Source organism: Mauremys mutica, chromosome 6 (assembly GCF_020497125.1).
Source record: "Mauremys mutica isolate MM-2020 ecotype Southern chromosome 6, ASM2049712v1, whole genome shotgun sequence".
Classification (NCBI taxonomy): Eukaryota; Metazoa; Chordata; order Testudines; family Geoemydidae; genus Mauremys; species Mauremys mutica.
This window is the reverse complement of record NC_059077.1, coordinates 35,944,005-35,969,900: the sequence shown is the minus strand read 5'-3', so window position 1 is coordinate 35,969,900 and position 25,896 is coordinate 35,944,005. Positions and strand designations below refer to the sequence as shown.

The 25,896-nt window shown below is 44.1% G+C and overlaps 1 protein-coding gene across 1 annotated transcript in view; it reads left to right on the top strand.

Annotated features, from left to right (window-relative positions):
• LOC123372867 (cAMP-specific 3',5'-cyclic phosphodiesterase 4D-like) overlaps positions 1-25,031 on the top strand; it is a 334,135-nt gene extending 309,104 nt beyond the window's left edge. The window contains exon 4 of the mRNA XM_045021427.1: positions 24,854-25,031. Coding sequence (XP_044877362.1) covers positions 24,854-25,031 — 178 coding nt within the window. The remainder of the gene's footprint in view (positions 1-24,853) is intronic.
• The last annotated feature ends 865 nt before the right edge of the window (positions 25,032-25,896 follow it).

The following is a 25,896-nucleotide window of genomic DNA, read 5'->3' as shown; positions in this document are numbered from 1 at the left end:
CTCCCCGCACCGGGACCGGAGCACATGCCCGGCTCCCCGGGATTCAAGCCGTGCTCGGCTTGCCATCAGCCGATGCCTACAGGAGATCCGCACAACTCCTGTTTGAAGTGCCTCGGCGAGTCGCACTTATCTGCTAAGTGCTCGATTTGCAAGTCGTTTAAGCCTCGCACTAAAAAGGAGCGGGACATTAGGCTTAAACAGCTCCTTATGGAGGCGGCTCTTACCCCTCCATCCTCGGCACCGAGTGCACCCCCATCGGACTCGAGAAGTTCCTCTTCGGCACCAGGCCGCACCGGTGCATCCAATCCTTCCCGGCACCGGACCTCCCCAGCTCCCAAGTCAAGCCAGAGGCGCTCGCTCTCTCCCAGAGCGAAAAAGGCTAAGACCCCTGCCACTCCGGCACCGCCCGAAGCGCGGCACGGGGGCACGGCTCAGTTGCACCTCCCGGCGCCCGCTCCCGCCGCAGCACCTGCTAAGCCGACGCCGTCGACTCTGGTCCACCAAGGGCCGTCGAGTCCCGCACCTGTCTCCCCGGCACCCGCCGTGGTTGAGCTGGTCATACCATCCACGCCGGAGGTATGTGAAGTAGCGAAGGACCTGATCGCACTGTCAGACCTGGCACCACCGCCGCCCCCGGCACCGCCGGTACGGGTGATCCAGTCAATTGGGAAGCCAGCCCTGATTTGTCCGTCTTCCGTCAGCGCTCCCGACCGGCACCGCTCTCGATTGCGGTCCCGCTGACGTTCCAGGTCCCGGCACCGTTCCTGCTCTTCACACTGCTCGCAGTCCCGGCACCGCTCCACGGTGCGGCGCCGGTCGGACTCGCGGCACTGTTCTTCATCCCGGTCGCCGTCCTACTACTCACGGCACCGCTCATGGTCCCGGCACCGCTCATGGCACCGCTCCCCCAGGAGCCGCTCCCGCTGCCGCTACTCCAGGTTCCGGTCGACCTCCCGGCACCGGGCTGGTCATAGGTCCCGGTCTCGTTCTCGGCGCCGGAGTTCTTCGTGGCACTGGTCCCCCGTGCGGAAGAGCACCAGATCGGTGGGGACATCGGCCCAAGGCCTCTCTGCTCCGCCATGGCCTTCCAGGCATCCGTCGGCTTCGTCCCAAGCGGGAAGTTATTACTCCCAGGACCATGAAGCGGATGTGCCGGAGGGCCTGTTTCAGGAAGCCCATTCCCAAGCGCAAGGTGCTCAGCAGTGGCCCTTTTGGACACCATGGGCATACCATCAGGCCCAAGGTGCTCCTTTAGTTCCCTCGCGGGCCACCTCTTCCGAGCATCGGGCCCCTGAGGCCACGGTTAGTCGTCCTCCACCAGCTGGCACGGACGATCAGTTGGCTCAAGCATCCACCTCACCGGCGCAGCTCAAGCAGGAGCCTCAGCAGGACCAGGAGCAGATACAGGATGCCCTCGCCCCCGGCGTCTCGTCCTCCTTTTCACCGGATGAGGCAGTGGCTGGCTCATCGTCCTCGAGCCCGCCCCCAATAGACCTTACGGCACACCAGGACCTCCTCAGGAGAATTGCCCTCAACATAAATCTACAGGTGGAGGAGGTCCCAGAGGTCGAGGATCCTGTCGTCAGCATCCTTGCGGCTGACGCGCCCACCAGAGTGGCTCTGCCATTTATTAAAACAATTCAAGCCAAGGCAGACACATTGTGGCAATCGCCGGCCTCTATTCCGCCGACAGCAAAGGGAGTCAAGTGTAAATATATGGTGCCATCCCGAGGGTACGAGTACCTGTATATGCATCCTCTTCCCTCCTCCCTGGTGGTCCAGTCCGTCAATGATAAGGAGCGCCATGGACAGCAGGCGTCCGCTCCGAAATCCAAGGAAGCCAGACGGATGGACCTTTTGGGCCGCAAGGTGTATTCGGCGGGCGCCTTGCAGCTGCGCGTAGTGAATCAGCACGCTCTGCTGAGTCGCTACGATTATAACACCTGTGCGGAGATGGCTAAATTCCGGGAGTTGCTTCCCCCAGATTCCCGCCAGGAGTTCAAGGCCTTCCTTGAGGAAGGGAAAAAGGTGGCCAGGACCTCCTTGAAGGCTTCCCTAGATGCGGCGGACTCCGCAGCCAGAACCTTGGCGCCCGGTGTTACCATGAGGTGCATCTCCTGGCTGCAGGCTTCCAACCTTCCGCCCGAACTTCAGTATACCATTCAGGACTTGCCCTTCGAGGGCAAGAGTTTATTCTCGAAGAAAATGGACACCAGACTCCAAAATTTGAAGGACAGTAGGGTCACTATGCATAACCTGGGCATGCATACCCCCGTGACCCAGCGGCACACTTACCGCCCTCAACCCTTCCGTCCGTACTCTGTCCCTAGGAAGAGACAAGATTTCGGCAGACGCCGAGGGCGCGGAGGCCGCAGGCGCTATTCAGGCCCTCATTCCAACCAAAACCGCGGCTCCTCGAAACCGCAACCGGACCCGAAGTTGTCCCTTTGAAGGCGCGCCCGGGGACAGCATACCACTTCCCATTCAGGATCCTTTCCCTCCCTTCTCCAACCGCCTCTCTTATTTTTTCCCTGCGTGGTCCCACCTGACCTCGGACATCTGGGTCCTGCGCACCGTGAAGCAAGGATACCACCTCCAGTTTGCTTCAACCCCGCCTTACCACCCTCCCTCCCAGTCCCTCTTCAGGGACCCCTCTCACAAGCAATTCCTCTTGCAAGAGGTCCAGACGCTTCTCACCATCGGAGCGATAGAGGAGGTGCTAAGGGAGGAATGGGGCAAAGGGTTTTACTCCCGTTACTTCCTGATCCCCAAGTCAAAAGGGGGGTCTCAGGCCTATCCTAGACCTACGCGGCCTCAACAAATTCTGATAAAGTTAAAGTTCCGGATGGTCTCCCTAGGGACCATTATCCCGTCCTTCGATCCCGGAGACTGGTATGCTGCCCTCGACATGAAGGACGCTTATTTTCACATAGCCATTTTTCCTCCGCACAGGAGATACCTCCGCTTTGTAGCTGGCCATCGGCATTTCCAATTTGCGGTCCTTCCCTTCGGCCTCTCCACGGCGCCTCGAGTATTTACGAAATGTATGGCGGTGATTGCCGCCCACCTCCGTCGCCAAGGGCTCCACGTGTACCCATACCTGGACGACTGGCTCATCAAAGCGGCCTCCCAGGAGCAAGTGAGGGTACATATTCGAGTGGCAAAGGACCAGTTTGCACGTCTTGGCCTACTGATCAATGTGGACAAGTCCACCCTGGTCCCCACTCAAAGGCTGGACTTTATAGGAGCTACCTTGGATTCCACTCTGGCCAAAGCCTGTCTGCCTCAGCCGAGGTTCCTCGCAATGTCCACGATCATCCGCAGTCTGCAGGCCTTTCCCACGACCTTGGTCCGCACTTGCCTCGGTCTCCTAGGCCACATGGCGGCATGTACATACGTCACCAAATTCGCCAGGCTCCGCCTCCGCCTGCTTCAAACTTGGCTCCATTCGGTGTACCGTCCGGGCAGGGACGTGATGGGCACATTAGTCACCATCCCGCCGAGTACTCTGCGCTTCCTCGACTGGTGGCTGAATCCCTCCGTGGTGTGTGCGGGGTTACCGTTCCACCCACCGCAGCCCACCCTGTCTCTGACGACAGATGCGTCATCCCTCGGCCGGGGAGCCCACCTTGGTCGCCTGCGCACCCAAGGCCTGTGGTCGTCGGAGGAACTCTCCCTCCATATAAACATGCGAGAGCTCAGAGCGGTTCACCTGGCATGCCACACATTTCACAGGCTTCTGTCTGGCCGTTGTGTCTCCGTGTTTACGGACAACACAACGGCCATGTATTACATAAACAAGCAGGGAGGGACTCGCTCCTCCCCTCTTTGCCTCGAAGCCATCGAGCTATGGGAATTTTGCATAGTGCATGCGATCGACCTGGTGGCATCCTTTCTCCCGGGAGTTCGGAACACTCTCGCGGATCGCCTGAGCAGATCCTTCCTGTGCCACAAGTGGTCCATAAGACCGGACATTATCCACGCGATCCTCCACAGGTGGGGCTTTACCCGAGTGGACCTATTCGTGACTCGCGAGAACAGGAAGTGCCAAGCGTTCTGCTCGTTCCAGGGCCACTCGACGGGATCGATCTCGGACACATTCCTCATTCAGTGGAAACACCAGCTGCTCTACGCGTTCCCCCTGTTTCCACTAGTTCACAAAGTTCTGTTGAAGCTCCGGCAGGACAGGGTGCATCTAATCCTGATTGCTCCAGCGTGGCCCAGGCAGCCCTGGTACACCACGCTGCTCAGCCTCTCCGTATCCTCACCGATCACCCTCCCCCTCTGCCCGGACCTTATAACTCAGGAGCACGGCGGGCTCCGTCATCCGGACCTTCCGTCTCTCCACCTCACGGCGTGGCTCCTGCATGGCTAGACACTTCGGAGCTGCGCTGTTCCGCCCCTGTGCAGCATGTTCTGCTCAGTAGTAGGAAACCTTCCACTCGGTCCACATACTTGACCAAGTGGAAGCGTTTCTCAGCCTGGTGTGCGTCACAGGATCTTACGCCCTCGAGGGTCCCCGTTCCGGTCATTCTAGACTACCTCTGGCACCTCAAGCAGCAGGGCCTTGCCTTATCTTCCCTGAAGGTCCACTTGGCGGCCATATCCGCCTTCCATCCCGGCGAAGGTGGGCTCTCGGTATTTTCTCACCCGGTGGTCGCTAGGTTCCACAAGGGGCTGGCCCGCCTCTACCCTCAGGTTCGTTGTCCTGCCCCCACCTGGGACCTTAACCTAGTACTGAACAAGCTTATGGGTCCGCCCTTTGAGCCGCTGGCCACTTGCTCTCTCCTATATCTTTCATGGAAGACAGTTTTTCTGGTGGACATTACTTCGGCCAGGAGGGTCTCCGAGCTCCGAGCACTCACTGTAGACCCCCCCTTACACTGTCTTTCATAAGGACAAAGTTCAATTGCGACCACACCCCGCTTTTCTCCCTAAGGTGGTTTCGGCCTTCCATACCAATCAGGACATCTTCCTTCCCGTTTTCTTCCCTAAACCTCATTCATCTCCACGGGAGCAGCGGCTACACTCCTTAGATGTCCGCAGGGTGCTTGCATTTTATATTGACCGCACAAGGCCCTTCCGTAAGTCCCCCCAGCTTTTCGTGGCAGTGGTGGACCGTATGAAAGGCCTCCCCGTCTCAGCACAGAGGATCTCCTCTTGGCTAACAGCGTGCATACGCACATGCTATGACTTGGCCCATGTCCCAGCGGGCCACCTTACTGCCCATTCTAACAGGGCTCAGGCTTATTCAGCCGCCTTCCTGGCACACATACTGGTCCAGGAGATATGCCGTGCAGCGACCTGGTCATCGGTCCACACGTTTGCTTCACACTACGCCCTGGTCCAGCAATCTAGGGACGATGCGGCCTTCGGCTCGGCGGTTTTACATTCCGCCACGTCTCACTCCGACCCCACCGCCTAGGTCAGGCTTGGGAATCACCTACATGGAATGGATATGAGCAATCACTCAAAGAAGAAAAGACGGTTACTCACCGTTGTAACTGTTGTTCTTCGAGATGTGTTGCTCATATCCATTCCAAACCCGCCCTCCTTCCTCACTGTCGGAGTAGCCGGCAAGAAGGAACTGAGGGGTGGGTGGGTCGGCTGGGGTATATATCCGGGGCCATGGTGGCGCCACTCCAGGGGGCGCCCGGCCGACCCACTGAGTGTTGCTAGGGTAAAAGTCTTCCGACGAACATGCACGCGGCGTGCACACACCTACATGGAATGGATATGAGCAACACATCTCGAAGAACAACAGTTACAACGGTGAGTAACCGTCTTATCTAACTGGTCTGGTTGCTTTTAAGTCTGAGATTAAATTTAGGTTATTAGAGAAAATGAGGTACCTGCCTCCTTAGAGCTCAGCAATTTATAGAGTTCACAAGTACCTTCTTAGTATTTTTAAAAGAACATGCACTTGTGTACATATACTTTTTACAGAATGATGGTTTACTAGATAAACCAATGGTTGAATTTTGTATTAGACTGTTTATCAGACAGACTGTTTTGCAAACACATTACTGTTTCACCGCCAGCCTGACTGTTACTCAGGCCTGTAACCTGGGTGTCATCTTCAACTCAGATCTCTCTTTAGGTCCTCATATCCAGGCTATGTCTAAATCTCGCAGATTCTTTCCACATAACATGTCCAAGATGCAGCTTTTCATGTCTGTCTGTACAGTTAAAACTCTCATCCAGGGTCTCATCGTCTCACATCTCGATTCCTCGACATCCTTTTCTGTGGCCTTGTCAAATGCAACATTGCTGCACTCATATCCATTCAGAATGCTGCTGCAAAGACCTCTGTCCCAGTGTGCCACTTTGACCATGTCACCCCTCTTTTTGCATCCTTCTGCTGGCTCCCCCTTCTGTCTCATCAAACATAAGCTGCTTGTCTTCGCTTTCAAGGCTCTACACAGCTTATACCTACCATATGTACCATTTCTTCTTCACTATCGAGATGTTGACTCCATTTTGTCCTCTACTCGTTAAATTTGTGCTTTCTTCTATGTTGCCCTCCATACTTGGGAGTTGTTACCCATAAACTTCCACAAAGCTACTTTCCTCCTTCAAAACCCTCCTTCTCCACACTCTCCTTTTCCATGATACATAATTCTTTACAAATCAAATTTAGATTAGATCTATTTAGCTCAGAATTAAAAAAACATATTTCACTGAACATATTTAATGCAGCCTAAACAATTCAGCAGTAGTGGGCTTTTTTTTTTTAAAGATTAATCTGAATCTACTCTAGCTTGAGATTGATATTAATATTCCTTTCACAGGCATTTCTACTCTAGTTCTTCATGTCATCCACTAGAGGGGGTGTGCAAGCCTCTATTTCCACAAATTTTGTTGCATTTGACTGTTAAAGTTTGAGCACTTTTCAGTTGTGTGCATTGCAGTTTACTTGAACTTGATTTTAATGCACATGGTACTTAACAGTGTTGTTTTTTTATGTATTTATGTCTATTTAACACTTCTAGATGAACACCGGCTTCTACATAATCAGCAGTACCAGGAATTCGTTTTTCAGTAACCACTCCCTCCAGTTCAAATGAAAAGGATGTCCCACACCGGCCCTTGCAATTAGGCAGATGCAGTCATTGATTGATGCAGTTTGGTCTCCTTGTGACTTTATCTTATTTCATTGTAAGCCTTTCACATGTGACAGTTATGCTTTGGCAACATTTTCTACCATAGGTTTACACCTTCAGTTCTTTCTCTCCCTTACCTCCCTTTGGATTAAGCATTTATCTTAGTCGTTACCAGAATCCCAAAATAGTCATAAACCTCTTTGTGATGTCCATAACTAATGTGAGCTTAGTCAATGTCATATTCTTCTTGGAAACTTTCCTGAACCTGTTTGATTTTTGAAACAGGATCAGTTACCTATGTGAATTCTTATCAGAGACTCCTTTAATTAAAAAACTGTTAAGGTCTACTACCTTTCAAGATGTCATCCCCTTCATCAACATTCTCTCAGATCCTGTTCACTACTGGTTTTAGACAAAAAATTAATTCAGTCCTCACAATCATGGATACCTTGGATCTGTTCCATTTTAAAAGAAATTTCCTTAACTTCACCCTCTCTTCCTCTCATCTGTTTCTTCTGGCTATACCCTATCCTAGATAAAACTATACAGCCATATTCCTCACCTGCGTGCCCATTTGTTTCAGCCTGCTGTGAGACCCATTCTCCTAAATTACAATTATCACTTCTTCAGACTCTTTCCCACCTAATCGTACTTCCCCCTGCATTACTGTACTGGCCCATTTTCTGTGTCTTGTCAAGATCCCTTGTACTAGATCAGTGGTTTTCAAACTTTTTTTCTGGCGACCCCGTTGAAGAAAATTGTTGATGCCTGCAACCCAGCAGAGCTAGAGATGAGGGTTTGGATGTAGGAGGGGCTCAGGGCTGGGGCAGAGGGTTGGGGTGCAGGGGTGAGGACTGTGGGGTGGGGCCAGGAATGAGGGGTTCAGGGTGTAGGAGGGGGCTCAGGGCTGGGGCAGGGGTTTGGGGTGCAGGAAGGTGTCAGGGCTCTGGGCTGGGGGTTCAGGCTCCAGGGTGGGGCCGGAGATGAGTGGTTTGGGATGCAGGAAGGGGCTCTGGGTTGGGGGGGCATGAGGACTGGGGCAGGGGCTTGGGGAGCGGGTTTGGGGCATGGGCTTACCTCTGGCAGCTCCCAGCGAGTGGCGCAGCTGGGGTGCAGAGGCAGGCTTCCCACCTGTCCTTGCACCGCGGATTGCGCTACGCCCCAGAAGTGGCCAGCAGCAGGTCCGGCTCCTAGGCAGAGGTGCGCAAGCTGCTCCGGGGGGCTCTCACCTGCAGGGGCAGCGCATGGAACCCCGTGGCCCCCCTGCCTAGAAACCGGATCCACTGCTGGCTGCTTCTGGGGTGCAGCGCGGTGTCAGAGCAGGTAGGCACTAGCCTGCCTTAGCTGGGCAGCACCGCCAATGAGACTTACATGCTGCGGCCCAGTACTGAGTCACGACCCGAACTTTGAAAAACTCTGTACTCGATGTTCTCCTATCTCCTCATACCTTAATCACTTTCCTTATCACTTTACCTGTCCTTTTACTCCAAATAAGACTGTCTCGGTCTTGAAAAGATGATTCCTGCAAACCACAGGTTTCTGGCTGCATTGCCAAGATTCAGTGTCTGACCTTTTCCTCACCATTTTTCTCAAGTTCCTATGTCATCAGAGCTGGAGGTCCCATTGGACAAATATATCTTCCATCAATAACTTGCATGAGTGTGTGTAAATGGATTAAGAATAATAACAGATAGAGGTTTCCTGTGGAACAGGAGAAAGGAACCAGCAAAGTGTCCCAGTCAGGGCTATATTAAATGAGTATACACGGGGCTGAATTAAGGCAATCTTGTGCCCTGCATACACAATTATATGGGAAACCCCACAGCACTGCCTGTGCACCATAGCCCTGCCAACCACTTGGTGTGATGGAAGCAGAAAGACTCCCTGCCCCTCCCAGAAGCACGGGTAATGGCAACGGGCCCCTTATTTCCCACTCCCTACTCCAGAATTGGAAGCAGAAAAACTTGTCCCCTGCAAGGACAGTATTGGGGAGCCCCATAATATTTTATCCAGCAGTGTGTGTCTCTCTGCTTGGGCAGTTGAGTGAGCTTGTCTCTCTGCCCCTTTCTTCTGCCACACTCTACTTAGATGGGGCTGGCAGCACCCTGCCAGATAAGAGGATATTGAAGTTAACACTCCATTGAGAGAGTATGGGGCAGCTCAGCCCACTCAGAGCTATTGTGTCATGCTGTCTACCAGCTCAGGCAGAACTTACATCACCTATGCTCAGTTCATGTTTTCAAGCTTATCTTTGCAAGCATAAAGTCTAGAAATTAAACATTAAAAATAAAATGAAATCTGAGATTCTGACCTCATCATGTAAGTCTCAGAGCTGAGGCCCTAGGCACAGCCTTATAATGCTTATATCTGAATCCAGCCCTTGACACACTGATTCCCTAAGGATCTCAAGTTATTGTTATTGCAGAGCTCTCAATCAATATAAAGTAGCTTGTACTCTAAATCCAGTAATACTGGAACACGAGCAGGAAACATCAGGATGGAATTTCAGCCTTGTTATGATATGGTAGGCCCCACATGTGCTGGGTGCCCTGTTCAGCTGCTTGTTCGGCAGCATTGGCTGAACCAGCTCTTCAGTCCTGTCCCTCGTACCTGCTCATAGTAATTCTGCTATCTGCACGATCTCCAACTTTTCACTCAGGTTATCTCTGATTGCTCTCCCCATCCACCTACACACACATACACGCCCACACTAACACTATTCCACTCCTAGGGTCTTTGTTTTCCTGCTGTATTATAGAGTGACATGATGAATGACTCATTCTTTGTCTGAGTAATCTTTTACACCTCAAGGATGGAATAATATGATTCCAAGAACAGTAGTTCCTTTGCCTCTAGGTTTCTTATGTCTGCTGTATCTTCTCAAGGAAATATGCAGGGCAGGAAGCAATTTCTGGGCCCTGAAAGATAATGAATTCAAATTATTTTGGAGAGGATCCTTGACCTGTGGATTGAAAAATGTAGGCAGAGGATAATCAGGGTATCAATAACATGGCTATCAAGTTGCAGAAACATTTTTAGAGTACTACAGGGTATCTGTTAAAGTCTACTCTTATTTAACTTTTTAATTTATGTTCTAGAAGAGGAAATAAGTAGCAAATTGATTAAATTAACAAATTGTATTATATCATTTGGAGAAATTGCAAATACATAGACAATGCAGAAGGATCTAACAACATGGGCAGAAAATAACAATGTGGAGAAAAATATCTGAAATACAGATAGTCACTGGGTGGGACAAACTTGGAAAGCAGCTATTGTGGAACTGACAGTGGACAGTATATTAGATGTGAGTTAGCAGCGCAATAAGGAACAAAAAGGCCAATTCAAGTTTCAGTTGCTTATTACTACCATTTGATATTTTTATCATGCTTGTACCCAAGAAGCACTATCAGAATTGTGGCCCAATTAGGCTAGAGATGATACAAACACACAGGAAGCCATGGCCCCCTTCTACACAGAGCTTTCAGAAAACACAAATGTGTGTAACCTAAAGGAAGAGAGGGGAGATGAGGGCAATTGGTAATACGAACTTGTGTTTGTATATCTGCTTGCCATGTACATAACTTAATGTTTCTGGTCATATACAATTTTTTTCTGTCAGCAGTCTTGTCTAGCCCCACCTATCCATTATCAGATAGAAAAGCTTCATGTCACAGAGCAGCGAGGCCATCCTTTAATAAGGCTTTGTTTTTGTTCCACCTTGGAGTACTCTTAGCATCATATTACCGGAAAGATACTGACAGATTGGTGTTCACATGCAAGCAACAGGAATGATCAGATTGCTGTAGAAAATAAATGAGTGAAAGCACTATACTGTTTAGTAAAGTACAATTAATCTAAACCATAAAAGGCAGAGGATGTTAAAAACAGGAAGAAGTTGGATAGAATTAAGAATAACAAGACAGAGTCTTAATAGTGAAGTCTATTAGGCTATGGAACAGTCTTCCAAAAGAAGTGATAGAAGCCCCATGACTTGGAATGTTTACACTAGATTGGACAAAAGCCTTGCAAGTCTGCTGCAGTGAAAAATCCTACTCTGGCAGGGAGATGGATTAGGTAACCTAATAGATCACTTTCTGCTTTAGTATAATCCTATGGAAACTAAGTACCTGGGGGAGAGAATAAATCTCCATTTTAATGGCCTGAACTATGTTTATTTTACTGATTGTCAAATGCACATTTTAATTGTATAGTGATGCGTTTCTGTATTTAACCTCACATCTTTTTTGTTTGTTTGTTTTGTTTTTTAGTATATGTAAGGCACTCATTTATAGATATTTCAGTTTGTTAAGGCAGTCCTTCAGGCCTAAAATCCAGATATCAGCTCTTTTTCCCAACCTCTCTAGAGTTTCAGTGGAATTTTCATTTCCATTTTGGATTTCTCTGCAGGTGAGCTGAGTAAACTGGCACAACAACACTCATTGATCTATTTTTTTCTCTCTATTTTTTGTCTGAGTGAGGGCTCTTGCATTAATATATTTGTTCTGAATATAGTGCCTACTGCCTACTTTTCAAAAGTACGTCCACGATTGTGTGCACAGAGGTCAAGCCAGGCAGGTATGGTGTTTGTCTACAAATTACGAGAGAAATCAGGTGGTGCAAAAACTATTTTGGGGTGCCTGGGGGAGTGGAAGAGGCATGGCTGCAAACACAAAAGTAAGTGAACCAAAACTGTTACTGATTACAGCCTGTGCAGCAAATAGCAACAGCTTTATTTTAAAAAAGTGCTCAGGCAACAGGAGGCTGGCTGTTTGAGGCAAGTAGAATTAAGGGCCCCATCACACTACTGGAGGATAAGATGACAAAGGGGTTCTCAAAATGCTGAATTCTTGGCCAAACTAGGCCTGATCAAGGAACAATTTATTTTCATGTCTGCCAAGAAGGAAGTGGCCCTACAAATACAGTGACAAATAGGGCACACTGGGAAACAAAGATGAGGGAAAGGTAATTGTCTGCTGCTCAGATAGAGTGCTGAAAAATGGGATTCCTTGAGAGGAACCTGTAGAAAGGATCAGATGGTAGACCAAATAGCCAGTAAATTCATCCAGCATAATGACATATCCTATAATGTGTACTATCAGGAAACCTGACAACAGTTTCCATAGGTCTAATGAGCCAGTGAAGGGCAAGTGGGATCAATTGCATATCTGGTTCCAACAGTAAGAGGCACATTTTCTGATGCAAACTCCAGATGTGCTCTGTTGAAAATGCCATGACAGGCACATTTTGGCAGTGACATTTCCACCATTCGCTTATTTATTTTATTTATTATTCTCTTCCTGCTAGTCACAATCCGGCAGATACTAGTCATAATCTGGCAGATGATACTCTGTTTTTTGATTTCTATAGGGATGTATGTCAGCCAGGTTCTGTTGTTGCTGATGGAGTGACTGCAGATCCTGGGTTAGTAAGAACAGTGTCACTATATAATCCTAGTCTTGATGCTCAGGTAGCTGAGGTTTTGCGGTTGCTTTTATGTTCATATTCTTAATGTCATAGTTGTTAATAACAATTATGCAGGAACTGTAATTTCTGTTCTATGGGAGATTTTGTATTTCCGAAAAAATCTCCTTCCAAATTGGTTTTAAAAAAATTCTGAGCAGGAAGCCTGTGATCCAGACAAACAGCTGGGAGCCAGTCTTCTGGCTAGCCAGTTGGTGAGCAGGCTGCCAGGAGCCTGGCCAGGCTGGCCCAGTGCCTGTCTACACTGCCAGATTTCCACTAAAACTTTTGCTAGAACTGATATGTTCCCATGGAATATTTTGATTCTGCTAAATTGGGATTTTACAGAAAATTATTCTGTCTGAAAATTTTTGAACATCTCTCTTAGTAACAGTTAATTGAATCACTGTATTTCTATTCCCACCTCCCTACCCCCCCATTGTTTCATATTATCTAGGCATCCACATTCAAGATGTTGTAACACTATCCCCAATTAGTGGTTATATAAAAATCTTCTCAAACCACTCCATAGATAGGGTAATATTAGTGGACTTAGCACAATATATCTTGCACTTTATTTTTTTTCAAGAGCAATCTTTCCACCTCTCAAAGCACCCACACCCCAGTCACCTTCTTTAGGAGGAATTTTGAGATTGAATATTCCCAAATCCCACCTCTTTGTTTAAATCTCTGTAAACATGAGTTCTGTGTTCGTACAGCATTTACCACAATGGGGTCTTGGTCCATGACTTAGGAATTACAATAATACAAATACATAATAAAATATATGATTAATGTAATTAAGTTGTAAGATTCTCTGTACACACACGTATTTTGATGTGGGTTATTTTCACAGTCTGCTTTAATATCATCTGAGAATTCATGTGCTTTCTCTAGTGTGCCCTCAAAGAGAGTGTTTTCTTTGCTTACATTGGCCAAAGTTTAACTTCATTCTTGATTCTACATTAATTTTGTGGTTAGTTTTGGCTTCCAAATGTTTTTAATTCTAATAGTGTAGTTTCTTAGATTTCTTTGTTAAAAAGATTATTTTGTTACTAGTGTTCATCATTGAGGAGTATATTCTAGACTCCTGGAACACAGGGAATTGCAGGAGTGAGTTTCATTACACACCTGTATCTGGCTTTACCTCCCATTTAATTTACTGTAGCTCTGAATTAATATGCCAATATATCCACTGTACTTATCTTAGTTTGCTTTGTATAATCCATTGAAGGAGAGCACTTTTAGAAATGCATGCCCATTTTGTATATTCAATTAGGGTTACAAAAGACACCATCCTCTAAACCATTTCAGTATTGTGTTTTTGTTTTGTTCTTGTTTTGGACTGTCAAGAATACTGCATTTTGTATAATACAGACTATTTTGATAATTAAGGAGTAGTAGTATATATGCTTGAGGAACCTCCTACTAGGTTTATTTCATTTTCTGAAGGTGTATCTCTCTAGCAGCAAACTAGTAACAGAAGTCAGGGCTAATGGCCCAGGAATCTTTCCTCCATATTGGGGGTGAAGTTCTTATCCTTCAACGAATTGAGAACATGCTTCAAATTTCGCAGTATAGCAGAACCCTGAGTACAGAAGCTGTGCCTTTGGCCAGCAGAGATTTTTCTATGTGAAGGTGGCGTTTGCTGTGTCTTGAACACAGTGACAGTATTAATAACTGCATACTTATCATGGATTTAGTATAATGCCTTTGTAAATTTACTGTGAAATCATAAAATAACTTTTGAAATGATTGATCACATATCAGTGAATAATGTTACAATTGTTTTCATATGCACTGGTGTTCTGGTCAATATCTATTACACTGGGTTGGAGGATGAGAAGGTGCACATTGAAAGATAAGAATCAGCTGAAATATCTAATGTAGTTACACTGAAATAACACATTAAGAAATAAGTAGTATAAGAAAGTTAATGATCAGTAATCAGATGAACAAATGCCAATTCATTATAAATCACTCATATTTCAGTGAAAGTTTTGTTCCTCAATATATTTCCACCTAGGTGGTTGATTCAGCATACTTCATAATTATAAACAAAATAAAGATTTGTGAAAATATAAAATACCTTCATAAATGTCTGCTATTAGCAGATCTTCAAGTATGTTTTCAGGAAAATAGAAGACCATCTTTCCTTTAATCTGTGTTGAACACTTTTAGAGAGTTGTCCATTGAATTGATTAAAAAAAAAAACACGCACCTCCTCAGTTTAAATTCTAGTAATGATTTAAAACTGATAATCCTTTTATGGCATATTGTAAAGCTGAAGAACTTATACACAGTTTTTTGTATATGTTTTATTTGTTGCAATCCTCCCCTTATATGTATCAGTATTTACTTTTCATCTTCCATCTTCTGGGGTATCTTTGTGGTGTCTTTAGCTATGAAATTGCCCTTCCTTTTGTTTTCTGTGTGTGTCAGCATTAAATTTCAAGCACTTTTCTTGTGTGTAGAGTTCAGTGTAGACTGTGAGAAGAGAAATACACTCTGTTCTCTCATGGAGACTGTGATGGGGTCTCCACTTCACATAAAGCTTGAAAGGTTTAAGGTGGCCAGGTAGGCTAATTAACTCCTCATGCTGCACTTGGAGGAGAAGCCAGGGAGCAGGAGTTGATTAAATGAGGCTCAGCTGGGCAGGAACAGGAGGGGCCTTTAAAAAGCCCAGCAGATGAGAGCAGAAGGGGCTGCAGAGAGGTAGTCTGAAGTCAATACATGGGAGGAGGGAGCTGGGGATCTGCCAGGCCCAGAACTGGAGGAAGCTAGGAGCAGGCTCAGAGGGAAAGCAGCAAGGAATAGGCATGCAGACTTTGGCTGCTGATTTGGGGATTCCTAAGATGGATCTTGGAGTAGAGGGAAGGCCTGGGTTCCCCTGCTAGACAGTGGGGATGTGGTACCAACCAGGCAGAAGACAGTAGACTACCTGATTTTTTTCCAGAAAGACTTTGTTACAGACCTGGAAGTGGGGAACTTATCTGGTATCCCCGCTGAAGGGCTGAGTTATGAAGAGGCGGCTGCAGTTCCTGGAGTGAAAAAAGCCCATGGGGTGAGAGAGAATGACAGATAGGGACTCTGCCAGAGGGGGTCAGCATCTGGCAGAGCTAATCCAGAGGATAGCCAGGAGGAGGTGCCACCTGCAGTGAGTGCACCTCATGATAGACTTTACTTTTGTTCTTTCTTGTTTTGTTTTTTCTTTAATCTAAATAAAAGTAATTCTGACTGCAAGTATCTATCTGCTCCCTGTATGGGGGCAGGGGGAGCCTAGAAATCTGAATGCATGTAGATTTTATCTCTTTGTGGTAGAGAGAAATGAAGACAAAAGTCTGGCTATTCTAAATACTGGGCTCTGTCTTGGAAGTAGTAAGAAGATAGTCTGATGAAAACTGTAGATTGGTGCTGTCCTATGGCATTACCTCATGGCATGAGGTAGCCCTGCAGACACACTGCCCACAATTCTTTCTTCATTATTTGTAATGAATTACTCTCAGGCTGGAGTACTTAAACAAGACTTCCCACTTTGTGGGGCTTTATTTATCTAGTCTTTTCCCAAAAACACACTTTTTAGTCATCTGGCCCCACCCTCCTGCCTTCAGTAGTGCCACAGTTCTCCTACCTGGGACCTCTGTCCAACTGGTCAGGCCTCTCCTTCTGGACTCAGGAGTCCCACAGTCCTCCTCCTTAGGCTCTCCATTAATTTAAGCTAGCTGCAGCCTTAAGACCAGCTTCTCCTTCAGCTGGTTCCTCAACCCCTATTTGTAGTTTAGTCCCTTCCCTTCCATTGCTGAGAGAAGTTGGTGAGTAGCAGACCTTCCCCTGCTAGTATGCCTCCTGTTGTGAGGGAACAGACAGAATATATACAGCCTTCTTTCCCATAGCTTGTCCCACTTGGCTGGGGGAGAGGAGAGTCTTGACCCTAGCCTGCACTACAAGGCTCCTGGCCACAGGCCCTTAATTACATAGTAGCCTGAGTTTTCCCTAAGCATTAACTATATTCCTCTTTATTCCTATGCCATTCCCTATGTTTTGCCTTCTCTAAGGGTATATTTACACTGCAATTAGACACCCATGGCTGGCATGGGCCAGCTGACTCTGGCTTGTGGGGCTCGGGCTAAGGAGCTGTTTACCTGGAGTGTAGACGCTCAAGCTGGAGCTGGGAGGATCACAGAGCTTGAGCTGCCCCCTGAGCCTAAACATCTACACTGCTATTAAACAGCCCCTTAGCCTGAGCCCCACAAGCCTGAGTCAGCTGGCAGGGGCAAGCCGTGGGTGTCTAATTGCAGTATAGACAACCCCAGAAGTCTGAGGAAACTTTAAAGGATACACCCTGGAACAGGTGTTGCCTGACCCTACCACCTTTAAAAGGGACAATCACCCTGTTATAGTAATGCAGATAAAATGTATAACTGTAACATGTAGAAAGTCCATAAAGTTGCTGCTAAGAGAAAAGTTATTCTGTTGCTCTATAACATTCAATTTGCAGAGTCAAGAACTAAAAAGTTGGGAAATGTCAGAACTGAAGTTGATCATGCAATCTTAATTTGTCCTTTTGTGTGTGTGCACTGTGATAGCAGATAGCCCAGCATTGCATAGGAAGTCTGTGGCAGAGCCAGGAATAGAAGTTAGGTTTCCTGCATTCCAGTCCAGTGTCTTAAAAATAAAAGAAAAAGTGATCATTTTAAACTTCATGTTCCCCCCTGAAAATTATGTAAACAAAAGTTCTGGTCCTGCAACTGGATCTGTGTGGTGAACCCCTGAACTTATGCAGAATCCCACTGATTTCAGTGGGTCTTTGTGCAGGGGCAGAGTACCATTCTCATGGATCTGTTTCCAGCATCATGGCCTAAAATGAAAACTCAGGCCCAGCTGGTCAATATTCCAAATTTAGTTGATACCATTACAATAGGGGAGAAAGTGGCTTTTAGGCCACAAATTGCTGACGAAAGGACTGGGAAGGAGGGGTGGGGGAAGGAGAAATAATAAATGTTGTCCAACTAGTAGAGAAAATATGTTTATAGCCGTATTTTTATTTCATTTTATTGTATTTTCATTTATGTTGCTAGGAATTGATTTTGTAGTAGAAGGATACATTGTTCAATCCCCTTCAAAACAGTCTATTAAACAGCATTTAATGTTTTTTGGCTTTTTAGAAATATATACTCTAATAGAAATAAGATTTCATCTTTGTGTCACAACACACTCATACTAATATACATACATACATATCATATGCATGCACAGCCTTTTCAGTATCTGTTACACTTGCATAGACCATGTAAGTGCTCCCGTTTTACTAAGTGATACAATAAGACACTGTATTCTATTATACATTTATAAGTAGCGGTATGGCTGTGGGTGCCTTTATCTGAGAATTGCCCTCTTTTTGAGCAATATGGATAATAAAAACTGTAAAGCTAAATCTACCAATCCAATGAAATGGAGTTAATTTGGAGAGTAATTGGGAGTGCCAAGTACCCCTTTCAAAGGATGTAGTATGGCTTGAAATTGAATTCCTCTCATGCAAAACATTTAATCTCTTATTTTACTCTACAGACATCAGACTATTTAACAGACCCATACTTTTTTAGTTTATTACAATTTCTGTGACATAATCTGACTGCCTACACAAAGCCCAATCAGAAAAACAGGCGTTGTCCATAGCAACAATAGCAGCATTACTGACTAAACCACAAAATAGTTTTCTCCCTTGCAAGCCAACCTTTGGATTATCTTTGTCCATCCAAAGAATAGAATTTTGGTTTACATTCACATGGAAAAAAAATACCTGTGGTATTTACTCTTTACCAGTTTCCCATAAAATTAAATGTTAACTTTTTAATTGCATCAGATAACCTGCTTTTGTATATAAGACAGTAGCCTAGGCTCCAAAACAGAAAATGTGTTAATTAAATTTAAAAATTAGAAACCAAGATGCTAAAATCATATTGTAAATCAAATGTTCCACATTTTTTATCACATTAGTTTGAATTGGATTGAATAGCATTTTCATGTCGTAATTAAAACATGTTAATGAAATATAAATGCCAAGCATATACTGTACCATAAAGATCTGACATAATTTTTCTTTGATCTTTCAAAAAAAAATCAGCTTTGTATATTGTAACTTGAGAAAAATTGACCTTCTTGAGTTAATGTTATTTCTAAGGAGCTGTTTTGAAATGTTAAAGTTAAAAATAGAATTGTCCATTAAGCTGAATATCATCTGATTTAAGAGCCTGTATACTTTTGAATTTCTTTTTAAAAAAAGAGAGACTGCTGCATCAAGTTTCAGCCCATTCTGTTCCCCACAGCCTTTTGCACATTGAGTGTCAGGGTGCTTATGGTTTTCATTACTATATTGCAGGGCCAATCACGTAATGCCTTCCTCACCTAAGCATCCTACGCATGTGATTAATCCCACTGATTTGAATGGAACAACTCACATGATTAAGGAGTTGAAGGATCAGGCCCTATTTGTTTTTGAGCCAAAGGTGCTTTTTAAATTTGTATATTCACAGTGTAGACCCTTCTCCATGTGAAACCAGTGGATGTAGGATCAGGCCCATTATCTCAACTCAGTACTTCTCCTGGGTGTTCTATAACCTGGTTGTACAGGCCTTAGTAAAGAGGTTTGTTTCCCCTCTAATATATTAATTTTGTAGCTTGTTACTTTTTATGACTCTGTTATCTTAAACTGCTGTTGTACCTCAGAATAGCTGAGAATAGTCATCACATGCTTCCTTAATCTAAGTCATTATTCCTTCCACACATTTTTCTATGTAGTACTTATCATGTGGTATGCTCAAATAAATTATTTGGGATGACTTTTTAATTAGACACACTAAAGTCCATATTGTAATGGTTTTCTTTTTAGGCATTTAATGGCCAAATTACTTTTTCTTACTTTGTGTTGGACCTGTAGTTTGGAGTTTCCTCCTATCAGACAAAAATGCCTTTTCAACAGTGAAGCACAAAATTGCACACATGAAAAACAGAACTGTTTTTTTAAATGCCATGTGCAATAAAAAAATATTAAGAGATTTGTGCTGCCCCATTTGGCTGTCATAAAATTTTCAGTATGCAGTGCAGCTGTCAGTCCCATGATATTACAGAGGCAAGGTGAATGAAGTGTAGCACAAAAGCTTGTCTCTCACCAACAGAAGTTGGTCCAATAAAAGATATTACCTCACCCATCTTGTCTTCTAAAATTTTCAGTACACTGGAGAAAATTGTTCTCATGACTGCACAAAAATCATTTGCCCTTTTATGAGGGCTAATCCAGTTTCCATAGGCATCAATAAGAAGTTGGATTAGGCCCTATTTTTGAATGTATGTAGGTACCTAAAGATGCAGATAGGTGCTTTTGAAAATCCCACTACATCTAACTACATATTTAAGTGTCTAAATACCTTGGAAAATGTGGTCCTAGGTCTGTTAGAATCTACATGCATGTTTTAATACATGGCTGTGTCCCTAGGCCCATCAATTTATTGTGCTTAGGTGGGCAATAGATTATTTGTTGAAAATGCCAGAGTACAACTGTGCTTGTGATTGGGTGTGCTATCACCTGTTCTTGTCTCTTTTCTTTGAAAATATAACTCTCAATGTCTGTCTACCTGAGACCCGTCTATGGAACATTGTTACCTAATTTGAAGACTATCAGTAATTTAGTTATTTTAGTAATTTAGAATGTACTTTTTTTATACACTGGTTCTGCTGATGCCAAAGATATAACAGATCTTGACAAAGATGTAACAGATCTCAAAAGGCTTTACTTGTGAAATAAAAATAGTACAATAGGCTCTGTCATGCAATTCCATGACATTTTCTGAATCAGCTGAGGGAAGTGTTTAACCATTCCCTCCATGCTTCTCTCCAAGTACATGCCCACCAATTTTAGTCCCCACATGATCTTCCTATGAAACTGTTTAGTCACGTACTGCAGCTCAATGCCACTCTTTCCCACAGTCTCCATTGTAGGGGGTGTGGCTGCTAGAAAGGTTGTGGAGCTAGTCAGTGCTGCTGCTGCACTTGGGCAATCCTTGACTATTACCACAACACCTTGAGACTGTAGGCAGCTGGTAGAGATTACAGCAGTGAGGAGGTGGGATGGGGGCAGAACAGGGTGAGAAGGGGAGGGTGTGGAGTGTTGAGGGAAGGGGTGGAGTGTGGACAGGGCCAGGGGCAGAGTGGGGCCTTGGGGGAAGGGGTGGAGTGGGGGCAGGAAGAGGTGGGGTGGGGATGGGGCCTGGGGCAGAGCAGGGGTCAGGAACTCCCCGGGTAAAGAGGAATTTGGCGCCTCTGTAGAAGGCTGATAACTAGTTCACTAGACTGGCTAGATGCAAGCAATTATTCTTTTAACACATTCTGGACTCTACCAGAAAAAAAACTAAAAAATAAACACTACTCTCAGTTAATTTTATCCCTAGTTAAATTGTTTCTTTTTGGCTGTTTTTCTTACTCTCATACTATGCTCCTCAAGTTTAAAACCAGATATCATGGAATCCTCTACAACCTTGAATCTCTCCCTCATCCAGAAGTCTGACAATCCTCATTTACAGAGCATTGCTAGAATACTGCAGTGAAAATACATGCTTTAGGAAATGGAAACATGATATGGTATCCATATTTCACCAGCTTCACTGTCTTCCAAGATTCTCCTGATCTTCTCTCCACTTAGGCCAGGTCTATGCTAAAAAGTTAAGTTGATCCAGCCATGTCACTTAGGGATGTGAAAAATCCACACCCTGAGTGACTTAGTTAAGCAGACCTAACCCCCAGTGTAGACAGTAATAGGTTGATGGAAGAATTCTTCCATCAGCCTAGCTACCATGTCTCATGGAGATGGATTAACTATGCTGATGAGATAACCCCTCCCATTGCTGTAGTGAGTGTCTACACATGAAGCACTACAGTGTGGCACAGCTGTAGCACTACAGTTGTGTTGCTGCAGTGTTTCAAGAGTAGACAAGTCTTTATGCTGTATCCCTGTTACTCCATACCCCTCTCAACTTTTCCAGTCTTGGAATATTGGTCTCGTCTCTGCAAATATCCATATCCCGGGGGGAGGGGAGGTTTCCTTCTTTCATTTATGCTGTCATTTCTATCTGAAATTGTCTGGCCCCCTCAAGCCACTGAGTTACTTTTCCTGTTCATATTTTGCTTTACAAGTCTTCCTTTTCTCCTTAGCTTATAGATGACTGACCATCCTCAGGCTATGCAGGACTGAGTCACCTTGTTACCAGTGAGATGGAGTATTGCGTGTGCTTAGCTGACATCCATCTGTTAGACACTAAAACAGTCTCATCTGAACTATGCCAGCCCTTCCTTTGCCCTTATCTAGAAATAGGTGCACCTCCGCCCCTGAGTCCCTTTGAAATATTCCCCTGTGATATCCAGCCCCTGACATTGACTACTCACAGAAATACTAGGTCTGCTGTCCTATTGCCAGCCCTTCGTTTGCCCTTACCTTACTTTCTCAGGACCTGCACCTGGCTTCACATTATGGCACTTCTATATATTTATAGTGAAAACAAGAATAAGTTTGCTATCAAAGATTCAGGACATGAAGTAGAATATTAGAAACAAATGGTTACATATAAAACAAAAGCATAACATGCTTTCTAGAGACTAAACTTAACTTAGGGGGAGGGATAGCTTAGTGGTTTGAGTATTGGCCTGCTTGCTAAACCCAGGGTTCTGAGTTCAGTTCTTGAGAGGGCTACTTAGGGATAGGGGGCAAAAATCCATCTGGGGATTGGTTCTGCTTTGAGCAGGGGGTTGGACTAGGTGACCTCCCGACGTTCCTTCCAACCCTGATATTGTATGAGATAAAACTTCTTTAGACAGGTGGTTAACCTGTTAGTTTTCTTCAGCTTTTTCAACAAGGTTGGCTAAGATCCCATTTTCATGAATGTAAATGTGCTGTCAGTTTACTTCCTAAGTGCAAGACCCTGGGGCCTTTGCCTCATAGATATACCCCCAAAGTTCATTGTTTTGGCACACAGCCAGGAAAACCCCCATGGCTTGTTTTTTTCCTGTATGCTGGTTCTCTGTTGACTTCACATATCTTTGTTATCTTTGTTTGTATGTAAATAGGAATCCATTGTCTTAGCTTATAATGCTTAATTTACATCCTGACAGAGAGAGATGAATAAACATCTCTTGTCTGACAGAACCTGTTTTTCACTGCTACTCATGACTAATACCGTGATACAGACTCTAAAAACATATTTTCAGTGTATATATACACAACTCCTTGCATTGTATCTGTACATATGTTTCACAATAATATCAATAACCAGTGTGACACAGGCTTTCATCTGAGACCTCACATACCATTCTTTGGTAAACTAGAATGTGCATACCATACTCATGAGATTTCTGTAACCGCCCTGGCAGTTGGCATTAAGGGGGTCTTAGGACACAATGACTGTATCTACAAAGGATATTGTGGCATTCTTTTTAAGGGATACTATGTTAAGAAATAGTCTTGTATTTTGATATATGTAATTATATAATATAATAATTTCACCATAATCATATATGCAAAGAAATTTGTACCTAGATATTCCTTTTTCGTATTTGTTTAGCCTGTTAGTATATTTCATCTACTGTTACATTTTATCTTGTTGAATTGTGTTTGTACTTTGAATCTGTTAGCCTTCTCTGCTATGTCTGTCTGTTCTACGGTTGTTTCTGCTTTTCATATTTAATACAGAAATCTGAGACTGTCAGCCTTTAACATCTTATTACATTGTTTAGCATAATCAACATCTTTGGAAAGTAAAGGTTATGTCAATTTCATAAACGTTGAATGTTTGATTTTCATTTTATATTTGTAAATGGTGGGTGGAGTGTGAGTGTTACTTGCTGGTACTTATCTCTAGATTTTCAGCAATGCTTTTCTAAAGAGATTCTAGTTCCCTGGTGCCAGAACCAAAGGCTAAAAAATTGAATGGAACAGTACAATGTGAAAAGATCAAAATAGTAGCCCACAGTATATTTGTATGTCTGGTGAGCGGGAAAGGGTACCTTCATGTTACAAAGTAAGCAACAGGGCACAATCTGTATTAGAGCAAAAAAAAACAAGAAATGTGCACACAAATAAAAAACACTTACAGTTTAACAAATTTTGCTTTAATTCAGCCAGTGGTTTAATCAGTTGAGTGTTGCATGTGGTGGGTGGGTGAACTAGAAGCAAAGATGAAATCTAGCTTGCTGTAATATCTAGTTTTGACATAAGACCTACCTATGCAGCTCTGACCAAAATAAAACTTGAACATTGGGTTTAGGTAGGGGGATTCAGTCTATAAATTGCATTCAGTCTATAAATTGCTGAGACATATGCTATATTAGTTTGTTCCTAAAAGCAGTAGCAATATTGTCCTCTGAATATGTGATATGCATATATTTCCTGTTAAATTATGCTCTCTAGAAAAAATAATTATTTTCTTTGGATAAGCTTAATAGGTTATATTCAACAACCTACTTATATTAGTGGTTACAGATGGACCCATCAGATTAACTCATTAGTCAAAAAACAGTCACATCAACAACTAAATATCTTTATGCTTAAATTATTGATTATGTTGATTGGAACTGCTGCAGCAGTTCTAGTGTCACTCCCACTCATGTGTTAGAAAAGATTAGATTTTGATGTTAAACTATCGAGTCATGAGGCCCGCCTAACCATATTCAAAGAAGTGGTCGACATTCCTTTCTGGTTTTGGCAGTTGTGGGAATCCAGAGTTGTCATGTTTATAGTAGGAAAATCAGAAATGTGTTTGTTCAAAGGGACCCAAATAGCACTGCTTATCAATGAATCATGTTTATTTTCATAGGAAGATGGAAATTATTTAGAGCGCATATCTCCATCATATTACCATTTTAAAATAAACTGTATGTAGCTTAGGAGAGATGAATGATTTGCCCCTCCCCATTGTGTAGTTTGCTTGTAAAGGTTTATACTGCGGGGGGGGGAGAAAGGTGCTATATAAGTCACGTTGCAAGATTCCTTCCCTCCTCCCCCAATCTAGAGTAAACAGTCTGTGTTTAAACTGCTGTGTGCATATGGTGTAGCATTAGAACTAGTTGTAATTCAGGTTAAACCTTGATTTCCTGTTACAATGGAGACCACTTGCATTTGTAGCCTTAGAGTAAACCTTTTCATTTAATTTCATGAAAGTGAATTAGTTTGAGAGTTTTCATTGTATGTATAAACCCTGGGCATTGACATAAATCAGTGAAGATAAGGTTTGTTTGTTCAACAGATTCTTAAAACTCTTGGATTGTGAAGACAGCTTTATAAAGATTGATAGTGTTGGACTGCAATTTACAAAGTATACAAGTCAAAAATATACTACAAAATGTCAGAAATATATGCACTTTAACTGGTCAAAACTAATAAAACTGAATATATTAAAACTACCTGTCATATATGCTTTGTAATTTTTATTTTAAATCAGATCTCTGCTTCCTCCAAGCTTTATCTTTTGGTGAGGAAGGAGAGGGTAAACCTTTAATGAAAGCTGTTAAAGTCGCTAGAAAATCAAAGTTCAGAAAGATAACTTCCTGTCCCAGTGTGGAAAAAGCATTTCAATAGCTATTCGTCCCGGACTTTGACACTATAATGATCAAACTTTCATTTTTCCTAACTTCCGTTAAAAACAAAGGGCCTTATTGTGCTGCTATTCATACTAGCCCATTATACAGTGTATTGAGATAGTAGTGGTTGCTATGTTGGCTAATTTTAAGAGCATTATTTCAAATAATGGAAATAAGGCTACTGATATGTAAGCCAAATTATTTTTTGTAAAATCATAATTAATTGAAGTGTGATCCTTTGTTCATTGAAGTAAATGACAAACAGTCCTCTTGACTTCAATGGTGCAAGATCTGGCCCCAAATAGGGCAGTCTATCCAGTCCTAGGAGGCCATTGCTGCTTTCTTGAAAATGCTTTAGTGTTGGCACAAGAGTACAGGGTTTCATAGCACAAGAGCACCTGGATTTTCATACATAAATTAGGCTGTTTGGAAAAATGATCAGGCTTATGTAGAGTCATTACCAGATTTTTATAAACAAATGAAGGGGAGATTAGGGAGAGGTAGTCGTCTTATCCTTTACAAAGCCTGTTTAATAATTTTTACTCTTCTCTCATAAGAGCATAAGAACGGCCGTACCGGGTCAGACCAAAGGTCCATCTAGCCCAGTATCTGTCTACCAACAGTGGCCAAACATCTCTCACACATCTTTTGAGGAGCTATGCTGAAGCCATCATCCTTCTAGCAGAGGAGGCTTGGAAGACTTTGCTGT